The following is a 12,062-nucleotide window of genomic DNA, read 5'->3' on the forward strand; positions in this document are numbered from 1 at the left end:
GCGCATACCGGACAACACACATACCAACACACACTTTCACACACATATGCTGCCGCTACTCTTTTATTTAATCCTACTCTTATCTATCCTGATGCCTAGTCACTTTACCCTGTCTTCATGTATATATCTACCTCATTATTATTATCTATCCTGATGCCTAGTCACTTTACCCTGTCTTCATTTACATATCTACCTCAAATAGCCTGTATGAAGCTCCACATTGATCTGGTATTCCCTGTATATAGCTCCACATTGATCTGGTACTCCCTGTATATAGCTCCACATTGATCTGGTACTCACTGTATATAGCTCCACATTGATCTGGTACTCCCTGTATATAACTCCATTCTTGTGTATTTTATTCTTTGTGTTGCTATTTTAATTCAAATCTAACTCTGCATCGTTGGTTAAGGGCTTGTAAGCAAGCATTTCTCGGTAATGTCTACACCCGTTGTATTCTGCACGTGACAAATAACATGACTTAAAACAATAGTAATTTTCCTTAACCTTTATTTTCACAGGAAGCCTATCAAAAAGGGAGACCTGGCCAAGAGGCCAACGCCGTAAGAAAATATCAACATAAATCTAACTAGCAAGCAAATAGTGGATTGATAAAGAGGTGGGGTTGGGATGAAGAGACTCACGGAGCTGTCATCAAACAGGTTGAGCAGGGAGATGAGGAAGGCTCGCCGATGCTGCCGGTTCCCTCGGACCATGGAGAAGAGGTGGGCGCAGAGGGCCGAGGTGGTCTCGTCGTGCCGGAAGCCTCGGATGATGCTCTTGCGGGACGCCATGATGGCCTGCTGCACCTGGTAGGACATCTTCATCCCAGCCACTGCCTTCATCTGTAGAGGGGAGACACATCGTCAGCTAAAGCTGATAACACTAGGCCCAAACGGCACCCTATCCCCTATATAGTAGAGGTCGACCGATTAATCGGAATGGCCGATTAATTAGGGCCGATTTCAAGTTTTCATAACAATCGGTAATCGGTATTTTGGGCCACCGATTTGCCGATATTTTTTTTTGTTACACACCTTTATTTAACTAGGCAAGTCAGATTAAGAACACATTCTTATTTTCAATGACGGCCTAGGAACGGTGGTTAACTGCCTTGTTCATGGGGGATTCGTTTTTGCAACCTTCCGGTTACTAGTCCAATGCTCTAACCACCTGCCTTACATTGCACTCCACGAGGAGCCTGCATGGCAGGCTGACTACCTGTTACACGAGGGCAGCAAGAAGCAAAGGTAAGTTGCTAGCTAGCATTAAACTTATCTTATAAAAAACTATCAATCTTAACATAATCACTAGTTAACTACACATGGTTGATGATATTACTAGTTTATCTAACATGTCCTGCGTTGCATATAATCGATGCGGTACCTGTTAATTTCTCATCGAATCACACCCTACTTCGCATTTGCGAAAAAAGCACTGTCGTTGCACCAATGTACCTAACCATAAACATCAATGCCTTTCTTTAAAATCAATACACAAGTATATATAAACCTGCATATTTAGTTAATATTGCCTGCTAACATGAATTTGTGTCACTTCTCTTGCAAGCAGTCAGGATATATACAGCAGTTTGGGCCGCCTGGCTCATTGCGAACTGTGTGAAGTCCATTTATTCCTAACAAAGGCCGTAATTTGCCAGAATTGTACATAATTATGACATAACATTGAAGGTTGTGCAATGTAACAGGAATATTTAGACTTAGGGATGCCACCCGTTAGATAAAAAACGGAACGGTTCCGTATTTCACCGAAATAAACATTTCGTTTTCGAAATGATAGTTTCCGGATTCGACCATATTAATGACCAAAGGCTCGTATTTCTGTGTGTTATTATGTTATAATTAAGTCTATGATTTGATATTTGATAGAGCAGTCTGACTGAGCGATGGTCGGCAGCAGCAGGCTCATAATCATTCATTCAAACAGCACCTTCGTGCATTTTGCCAGCAGCTCTTTGCAATTCTTCAAGCATTGCGCTGTTTATGACTTCAAGCCTATCAACCCCCGAGATTAGGCTGGTGTAACCGAAGTGAAATGGCTAGCTAGTTAGCGGGTGTGCGCTAATAGCGTTTCAAACGTCACTCGCTCTGAGACTTGGAGTAGTTATTCCCCTTGCTCTGCATGGGTAACGCTGCTTCGAGGGTGGCTGTTGTCGATGTGTTCCTGGTTCGAGCCCAGGTAGGAGCGAGGAGAGGGACGGAAGCCATACTGTTACACTGGCAATACTAAAGTGCCTATAAGAACATCCAATAGTCAAAGGTATATGAAATACAAATCGTATAGAGAGAAATAGTCCTATAATTCCTATAATAACTACAACCTAAAACTTCTTACCTGGGAATATTGAAGACTCATGTTAAAAGGAACCACCAGCTTTCATATGTTCTCATGTTCTGAGCAAGGAACTTAAACGTTAGCTTTCTTACATGGCACATATTGCACTTTTACTTTCTCCTCCAACACTTAGTTTTTGCATTATTTAAACCAAATTGAACATGTTTCATTATTTATTTGAGGCTAAATTGATTTTATTGATGTATTATATTAAGTTAAAATAAGTGTTCATTCAGTATTGTTGTAATTGTCATTATTACAAAAAATATTTAATAACAATAATAAAATAATAATTACAAAAAATATTATAATAATAATAATAATAATAATAATAATATTTTAAATAAATAAAATAAAACGGCCGATTCGTCTGCTTTTTTTTGGTCCTCCAATAATCGGTATCGGTATTGAAAAATCGTAATCGGGCAACCTCTACTATATAGTGCACAACTTTAAACCAAGGACAATAGGGCTCTTGGTCAAAAGTCGTGCACTATATAGGGAGCCATTTATGACGCATTCTTTGGTCACCCGGTGAGGGGTTCAAGACGCGGGTTTAACCACCTTTGAACTGCATGGGAGGAGTTCGAGGATAAAATGGTTAAACGTTTGAGGTGTGCTACCATTTCGATTATGGACTCACGTGAATGAATCCGGTGTACTTCTTGTCGATCTCCACCAACTGCTGGTCCGCTTTGTTTCTCATACTGGGCTCGGGGTCCGTTCCCATGGCGATGAGGTATGGTACACACTGGAGAAAAGACACTGGTCTGAGGGGAAAACATCCTAACAGGGGTCTGAGGGAAAAACATCCTAACACAGAGGGTCCTCTTTTTACATTAGAAAAAACTCCCCCCTTCAAAATTTTTTTTTTTTATTGTGATAGCCTATAGTAAATAAAACACCAGCTTGATTTTGTTTAATTTGAGGGACCTTGGAGCATGTTCATTTGAACCTAATTCCTGAAATTCTATGTAGTTTAACCAGAATTATGACATTTTTTAGGTAGGCTATTTGACGATAATAGATAAGGAAAATAAAGACCCGATTTCCCCAAATATTACATAGCTAACAAATGTTTTATGATGATAATTTATATGAACCCTCAATTTAATTATACATAATATTTTACAGAAAGTGATTCAATCAATTGATAGCGAGTCACACATTGCATAAAATTACTTCCCAAGCAATGTCCAATTTCTTTGATTCCTCGACTTTAGGTCATAACTCAGCTTCTGAATGTCAGAGAGAAACCAAATATACTGCTCAAAAAAATAAAGGGAACACTTAAACAACACATCCTAGATCTGAATGAAAGAAATAATCTTATTAAATACTTTTTGCTTTACATAGTTGAATGTGCTGACAACAAAATCACATAAAAAGAATCAATGGAAATCCAATTTATCAACCCATGGAGGTCTGGATTTTGAGTCACACGCAAAATTAAAGTGGAAAACCACACTACAGGCTGATCCAACTTTGATGTAATGTCCTTAAAACAAGTCAAAATGAGGCTCAGTAGTGTGCGTGGCCTCCACGTGCCTGCATGACCTCCCTACAACGCCTGGACATGCTCCTGATGAGGTGGCGGATGGTCTCCTGAGGGATCTCCTCCCAGACCTGGACTAAAGCATCCGCCAACTCCTGGACAGTCTGTGGTGCAACGTGGCGTTGGTGGATGGAGCGAGACATGATGTCCCAGATGTGCTCAATTGGATTCAGGTCTGGGGAACGGGCGGGCCAGTCCATAGCATCAATGCCTTCCTCTTGCAGGAACTGCTGACACACTCCAGCCACATGAGGTCTAGCATTGTCTTGCATTAGGAGGAACCCAGGGCCAACCGCACCACCATATGGTCTCACAAGGGGTCTGAGGATCTCATCTCGGTACCTAATGGCAGTCAGGCTACCTCTGGCGAGCACATGGAGGGCTGTGCGGCCCCCCAAAGAAATACCACCCCACACCATGACTGACCCACCGCCAAACCGGTCATGCTGGAGGATGTTCCAGGCAGCAGAACGTTCTCCACGGCGTCTCCAGACTCTGTCACGTGCTCAGTGTGAACCTGCTTTCATCTGTGAAGAGCACAGGGCGCCAGTGGCGAATTTGCCAATCTTGGTGTTCTCTGGCAAATGCCAAACGTCCTGCACGGTGTTGGGCTGTAAGCACAATCCTCACCTGTGGACGTCGGGCCCTCATACCACCTTCATGGAGTCTGTTTATGACCGTTTGAGCAGACACATGCACATTTGTGGCCTGCTGGAGGTCATTTTGCAGGGCTCTGGCAGTGCTTCTCCTGCTCCTCCTTGCACAAAGGCGGAGGTAGCGGTCCTGCTGCTGGGTTGTTGCCCTCCTACGGCCTCCTCCACGTCTCCTGATGTATTGGCCTGTCTCCTGGTAGCGCCTCCATGCTCTGGACACTAAACTGACAGACACAGCAAACCTACTTGCCACAGCTCGCATTGATGTGCCATCCTGGATGAGCTGTACTACCTGAGGCACTTGTGTGGGTTGTAGACTCCTTCTCATGCTACCACTAGAGTGAAAGCACCGCCAGCATTCAAAAGTGACCAAAACATCAGCCAGGAAGCATAAGAACTGAGAAGTGGTCTGTGGTCACCACCTGCCGAACCACTCCTTTATTGGGGGTGTCTTGCTAATTGCCTATAATTTCCACCTGTTGTCTATTCCATTTGCACAACAGCATGTGAAATTTATTGTCAATCAGTGTTGCTTCCTAAGTGGACAGTTTGATTTCACAGAAGTGTGATTGACTTGGAATTACATTGTGTTGTTTAAGTGTTCCCTTTATTTTTTTTGAGCAGTGTATATTCTCATGTGTATCAGAGTCGCATCTTCCTCTGTCATTTTACAGCTTTTTTTTTGCCTAAAGCATTGCTGACTTATGCGTAGTTTTAGATTGGTATAAACAATTGCGAATTGTATAAAACATTTTTCAAAAACCTCCTAGCACAGGGGTATTCAACCGTGTGTCTGCGGATGCCTAGGTACTGCAAGGGGTCAGAGAAAAATATATACAAAAACTTACTTTAAAAAAAAGTTTTTTTTTTAGGAATATCACTTTCAACAGAATAAACAAAGTTTGAATTACATATCTACTGTAGAAAATAGGATATATTTTTTCTAAATGTCAACTTCAACTAATATTGAGCAGATTACACTGAAAAAGCACCCGTGAATAGGCTACCTGTGCCGCTGGCTATTGGTTAAGCTTTCTTGACATGGACATACAGTATGGCTAACCTTTGTTTAACAAGCTAAACAGCTGCTCTTAGCAGTTGCTTTTGGAGTTACCTTACTGGCTAATAATAATACACCTCCTCTTCCAATTATCTACCAAATCTTTTCATTTTAAAAATGTTGATCGCTTCTCCTTGCCATCATCAAAAAGTTTTGCTAGCGTATGATGGAGTCCCTGGGACGCCAGTTTGCCTGGGAGGGGGTCCCTGGGCAAGAAAAGGTTTTAGACCCCCTGTGCTAACACACACACTGGTACGAGGAAAACATCCTATGGAATGGGCACTTCATTCCACTATTCTCCCAGTAAAGAGTGTCACAGACAGGGTTGTAGACTGCCAAAAGGCCTCATTTTTTTCAAACAAGCATTGTTTACCTGTACAGGGTGGATGAGGCCCTGGTTGAGGGTGAGTGCGATGACGTTGAGGGCAAAGTGGCGCACGCTGGACTGGGTGTGGAAGAAGGCTTCCAGCACCTGCTTGAGGTACAGCTGCATGATGGAACTGCTCATGCCCGACGAGATGTCCCCCATCTCCTTCAGGTCCTCCTGCTTGGACAGCTTCTTCCCTGCATGACGAGACAGACAGAGTCACCAACGGCTGGAGACAGAGCAGCACACATGATAAAGAGAAGACTGCTACCAAACCGTTAATGCTCTGTTTGACACGTATGGCATAGAATTGGGAATATTCGTTTGTCACGTTAAAAGGGGAAATCTGAAAAAACCTTTTGATCTCATGTATGGTTGAGTCCTTGCTTCCATAGCTCCGCCTATGAATTTGAGTGGTTATATTTATCCAGCCCCACCCCTAAACTGTTCTCCAAAACAGTGGCGGGGTGTCTGTTGTTGTTTGAACAGATAAAGCTATGCAAAAGCTGTGAGGCTGTAAGAGGGTGTGCGAGTGGGTTGGTTTGGCTTCGGAGCAGGCGGTGGTTACTCACAGTGCTGGTCCGCCTCCTGCATGCGCGAGTCCTCCTCCTGCAGATAGGTCTGCAGGTTCTTCAACACCTGGATCTTCAAGTTGACCGAGGTGCTCCTGTCGGCCAGGATGCCGTTGTACAGGGTCTTCACCTCCGGGGAAAACATCTGGCTAGGGTGCATGATCACCAGGAAGCCTGTGATGGAGCACAGGATGGAAGACCACAGGTGTATTCATTAGTTCACACCATAGCAAAACATTTTGCAACAAAAAAGAAAAACAAGCAGTTCTTATTGAACAACTTCAGGTAGGTCCATCCCCATTTCATGCCGTTTGCTTTCTAATGAATATACTCCTGGAATTCATAGCGACCCAGAACAAAACCGCTAACACGAGCTACCATACAACAGATTGACAATGCAGGACTGCGTTCAGAAAGGCACAACGTTGTAGAATGTTCAAATAGACATGTTGGTTTGGCATAATGGCCCCGGTCCAATTTTAGAAGAGGTGAGGAGGAATCAGAAGGTGAACCCAGCAGGCCATGGGGCATGGGGGGGGCAGGTGGACGTGATATTTCACCTAAGCCGATGATAGCCTTGGTCTTCACCTCCTCGTCCTCATGTTTGGTAAAGTAGAGCAGCAGCTCCAACACCTTCTCTTTGATCACCACCTGGACATAACAGTCCGAGGGAAAAGAGGTTATGATTGATGTAGTCAACCCACGTTGGAAGCTTAAAAAAGTTACTTCTTATTCCCAGTTATTTTACATACATCCATATGACTGGAGTTCCAGAGTGTGGTTTGAATTATAAAGGAGTCCTTTACCTTGGTGATGCCCTTGAACTCCTCCATGTCGAACTCAAAGTGGCGACACAAGGCTCCCACGGTGAAGAGGGAGCGCAGGAGGGCTGGCTTGTTGGCAGCCAGAGCTGTACTGTTGGGATCTTCCTGGTGCTGCGTCTTCAGCTTGGTCAGAGCACCTTCACAGAACACAACACGGCTGTGTTATACTAGATATTCTCTAGATGATTTGAAATGCATTGTATCCACAACGTGTGTGGCTGGATTGTGTTGTTTGTCAGTCATAACACAGACAGAGCTTGAACACACCCGGAGTAAGCTGAGGAGATGGTGTGTGTGTGTGTGTGTGTGTGTGTGTGTGAACTCACCGTAGTATCTGTTAAAGCAAGACCACACAAACTTATAGTTGTGGGTCACCTTGTTGACCACGGCGCCGAGGCAGCTGACACAGTGTTGGACAACCTGGCAGAGGCCGGAAGGGGGGGAGAATATGTTCAGTTGTTTGGCAACAACAACACTACCGTCAAGCCTAGTAAAAAGCATGAGCTCATTTTAAATGTGTAGGGCATGGGAACCAACATTCAAGTAATTTCTTCAAAATTCCCAGAAATCCCAGCTGGAGATGAAGCAGGCAATCAAGAAATCGTTCAACAAATATTTCTGGAAAAGCTAGGAATTCTGGGAAAGTTCCTGGAGTTTTGCAACCCTATATCCAGAACACTAGCACTCTACGCACCGTCATGCCATATTTGATGATGAGTTTCATGAGGTCTTCCTCGATGGTGGTGAGGAAGGTCTCAGAAGGGTGCTCCATCAGAGGGATCACCAACTCCAGGATCTTGGCCACGTTACAGATCACCATGAAGTCGCTGGCGTTCTGCACCACAACACAGCATTAATACTCAGGTTTCCATACAATCTCTTATGCGCATAAAGTACATGTCAGATAGAAAAGAAAGTCACGACAGGCCTGATGGAAACCGCAAATATGTCGGTAAAACTTTCTAAATGTCGACAAAACAAAATACACTAGACAAGCTGGGATCTTCGTGTCAGTAAAATTAATTATGCGAGAAATGTCAGTGGAAACGCCTTTATGCGCAAATATTGATATAATAACCATCATAGCAAAGTAAACTTGGGAGTCACGGGATATGTTGCGTTGTCCTCCCACTACGACTCAGGAAAACATGCAGTTTATTAAACTACAGATGAAATAAGTTATGATGAACTTCACAGGGTGGTGAAAGTGAAAGATGAGCTTGATGCTCCGTTCAATAAATACCTAGGGTCTTGTTCTGGTTAAAATAATCTTGCTCTTAATAATCTCATCATGTAGGCTATACCTGCACTGTATCTGCACGCTGTTGGCTAGAGAGCACGTGCCAATACCACAGTGGGCACATTCACTATTTAAAGGAAAATGTTCAGTGACAAAACCATCAGAAGAGTTGAAAATGTGATCGAAACCCATTTAACATCGGTCCGTGGGGATTTAACCACAGGTTATTCTTATGTGCCCTACATCATGGCACAAAGCCTTCTATCCACAACAACTCAATTTGATGGAAAAACATCTCTGGTGGGGAAATTAGCATATTATTTGTATGCAGATTTTAGAATATTCACATGAAAATGTGTGGCCAATTGGATAAAAACCTAGCTTGTGATACAATCACAACAACAACAACAATTAATACAATCACAACACTAGAGCTGGCTTTCTTCACACTGTGGTCTGAAATGTGCATTTTACAATAACACCACAGTTCTCTCTCAATATGTGGAATTATTCTATCGTATATACATTACTTGTTCATTATTTTGTGTGTGTGGTGTGTGTGTGTGTGTGTGTGTGTGTGTGTGTGTGTGTGTGTGTGTGTGTGTGTGTGTGTATGTATGTATGTATGTATGTATGTATGTATATATATATATATATTGTGGCACAGCGGTCTAAGGCACTGCATCTCAGTGCTAGAGGCGTCACTAGAGATCCTGATTCGATTCCAGGCTGTATCACAACCGGCCGTGATTGGGCGTCCCATAGGGCGGTGCACAATTGGCCCAGTGTTGTCTGGGTTAGGGTTTGGCCGGGGTAGGCCGTCATTGTAAATAAGAATTTATTCTTAACTGACTTGCCTAGTAACATAAAATAAATAAAATGTTGTGGTCAGCACCATTTTCCAGGTCAAATTCTTGGTACATGCAAATGTACTTGGCAAATAAAGGCGATTCTGATTTGATATGTTTTGCATCGTGACTTTTTTTGGGGGGGTGGGACACGAGGGCTCTTTGGGATAATCTCACATTGCACTTGGTGGTCAGGTAGGGTTGCATGGTCATGGCGTGTTTGACGATGAGCTGAGCCCGGATCTTGCTGAACAGGAAGAGAGTTGTGATGCAGGACACCAGGCGGGTTGAGTTCACCCCTTTACTTTCTGAAAGGGGACAAGAATCACGTTACATTAAAGAAATCCACTCACGGGCCGCCAGTTTGAGAGCCCTGGGTTAAAGGGATAGTTCACTCAAAAACTAGATTTTAGTATTTTGTTCATAAGTCCACTGTTAATACAACCCCTCAAAGTGTGCATGTCAGAGGTCAATCACCCCAAAAGTGTGCATGTCAGCAATCAAGTTCTCAAGATGGAGCAAAAACTGTGATGGGTTTTTGACGGACTTGTTTATGAGCGATTAGATAGTTTCAGTGATCTATCCTTTTAAAGTGTCCTCTGGAATTGGCGGGGGAAAACAAGTCAAAACAAGACTGAGGCAAGTTACCTGTAAGAGACTCCTCGTATTTGAGGATGTGCTCCACAAGATTGTCCACGAGCTGCACACAAGCCTTCTGGGCCGGTTTGTAGGCAGCGTCTTCCTCCACTTTCAACAGCTGACGGAGGAGACGAGAGCAGAAAGACAAGGAGGTTAGTAGCCCCAACGGCACTCAAAGAGATGCATTCTGGTGAATACGACAAGGCGGCAGCACTCCGACAAGAAAAAAAAGAAAAAAGATACTTACATTTTGAAGGAGTTGCTCAAACCAATCGTAGCCCGTGTCTTTGCATGCCGCGACCTGCAAAACACATTGAGCATGTTAATGATCGCACAATCCAAGATGCAGTCGGTGTAGGACAATAAATCAGAACATCTGCAAAATGACTCCCATGTAAATAATACATCAAATGATTTGAGTTTAGCTTGATGACAACAGCGTTGACGTGCACTCACCACGTCGGTAATGTTGAGAATCTTCCTGGTCATAGTGTCTTTGTCGTGGGCCGGGGTCGGGGTGAACCACAGCTTCTGGAATGTTTCGTTGACTAGTTTCTGTCATAGGGACAAGTATCACAGTTGAGTCAATACGTCACACATGGAGACAATGAAGCTTCAAGTGCTTACAGGAGGTAAGTGTGTATATTATTGTCTCATTGACTTTTTATTTTTACCTGCACTGTTGGAGCATAAGAATGTCACTGTACCCCGATGCAGATTTAAACGTAGGGTACAGTGACATTCTTATGCTGTGCATGTGATTAATAAACTCATCTAATCTACTGTGTAGACAGCTTCTTCTCAGAATACTCAACTTGCGGACAATACCTCAGTTAAAAAGATCCATTATATGACTGATTCCAGATAGGAATGTTACTTATAGAACTGTCATTCTCATTGAATGTAAGTCAGATAAGCGATAGATCCATTCTATGCGCCATATTTCTATGCTTCCCCTCCGTAAGTTCATTTTTTGATTCTTTTTACTTTTGTTTATGTACATCAGCTTCAAACAGCTGAAAAAAACTATTTTTTTGGTTATAGAAATATCCTGTGTTTAGATGGTATAATGATTCTCTACACAATACACCATTTGTTGTGTCACAAACTGAAATTAGACAAACGTGAAAATGTTAAGACTTTTTAAAAATGTTATATTTCTACACATTGCACCTTTAAGCCTAGAAACAATAGGGTCTGTAGTTTTTCCTGGTCAGGATCAAAACTCTGGGTCCTAATGATAAGAACAGTACCTTAATGCCCTCCTCGTCGTTGACCCGACGGATCATCCTCACACACATCTCTGTAATCTTGTTGAAGGTGGGCTGCTCCAGACAGATGTCTCTCAGGATCTTAATCACCCTCTTCCTCACGCTGATGCCCGTGTCCTGAGGAAGAGCATGCAGAAACTTACTGACCGTCTCGTATCTCAAGTATACAACTTCAAAAAGTAAAGGCTGTACATTTTAACTGAGCGCCAGTGGTGAGTGCAATGCTTTTATTTAGCCAATAGGTGGCAGTGGAAGACAGATGTGCATGAACATGAGGTGAACTATCCATAAAGTCTCAGATGGATTCCAGTGCAACAACACTCTTCAGCTGAGATTGCTTTTTCAAACACTTGGGACGTGTGCGTTGTGGTGTGTGTGTTGCGGTGTGTGCATTGCGGTGTGTTGCTCGGGGCTCACCAGTATCCTCTCGATAAGCATGTCGTAGTACTGCTCGGTGAGCTGGGGACGGCTCAGCACGAAGCGGCCCAGAAGCTCCACGGCCGCCTCGCGCACGCTGGTGGAGTTGTCCATCAGACGGCCATGCACCCCGCGCTGCATGTCCAACTGCACACACAGCCAGGAGAGGACAGGGTTAAGGGAACACCACACAACAAAATATATTTTTTGGTATTTTGTTCATTCAATCCACTGTTAACGCACCATGTCATCCGTCAAGTT

At 43.4% G+C, this 12,062-nt stretch overlaps 1 protein-coding gene across 1 annotated transcript in view; it reads right to left on the reverse strand.

The window, feature by feature from the left end:
• Positions 1-12,062, reverse strand: part of nipbla (NIPBL cohesin loading factor a) — a 48,032-nt gene that overhangs the window by 5,101 nt on the left and 30,869 nt on the right. The window contains exons 30-43 of the mRNA XM_014172664.3: positions 11,802-11,948; positions 11,367-11,501; positions 10,570-10,668; positions 10,361-10,414; positions 10,123-10,231; positions 9,652-9,782; positions 8,081-8,221; positions 7,713-7,806; positions 7,369-7,523; positions 7,123-7,213; positions 6,563-6,736; positions 5,997-6,187; positions 2,999-3,106; positions 645-845 (exon numbers count right to left, since the gene is read on the reverse strand). Of these exons, the coding sequence (XP_014028139.3) occupies positions 645-845; positions 2,999-3,106; positions 5,997-6,187; positions 6,563-6,736; positions 7,123-7,213; positions 7,369-7,523; positions 7,713-7,806; positions 8,081-8,221; positions 9,652-9,782; positions 10,123-10,231; positions 10,361-10,414; positions 10,570-10,668; positions 11,367-11,501; positions 11,802-11,948 (1,830 nt within the window). The remainder of the gene's footprint in view (positions 1-644; positions 846-2,998; positions 3,107-5,996; positions 6,188-6,562; positions 6,737-7,122; positions 7,214-7,368; positions 7,524-7,712; positions 7,807-8,080; positions 8,222-9,651; positions 9,783-10,122; positions 10,232-10,360; positions 10,415-10,569; positions 10,669-11,366; positions 11,502-11,801; positions 11,949-12,062) is intronic.

Source organism: Salmo salar, chromosome 24 (genome assembly GCF_965601325.2).
Source record: "Salmo salar chromosome 24, fSalSal1, whole genome shotgun sequence".
Taxonomy (NCBI): domain Eukaryota; kingdom Metazoa; phylum Chordata; class Actinopteri; order Salmoniformes; family Salmonidae; genus Salmo; species Salmo salar.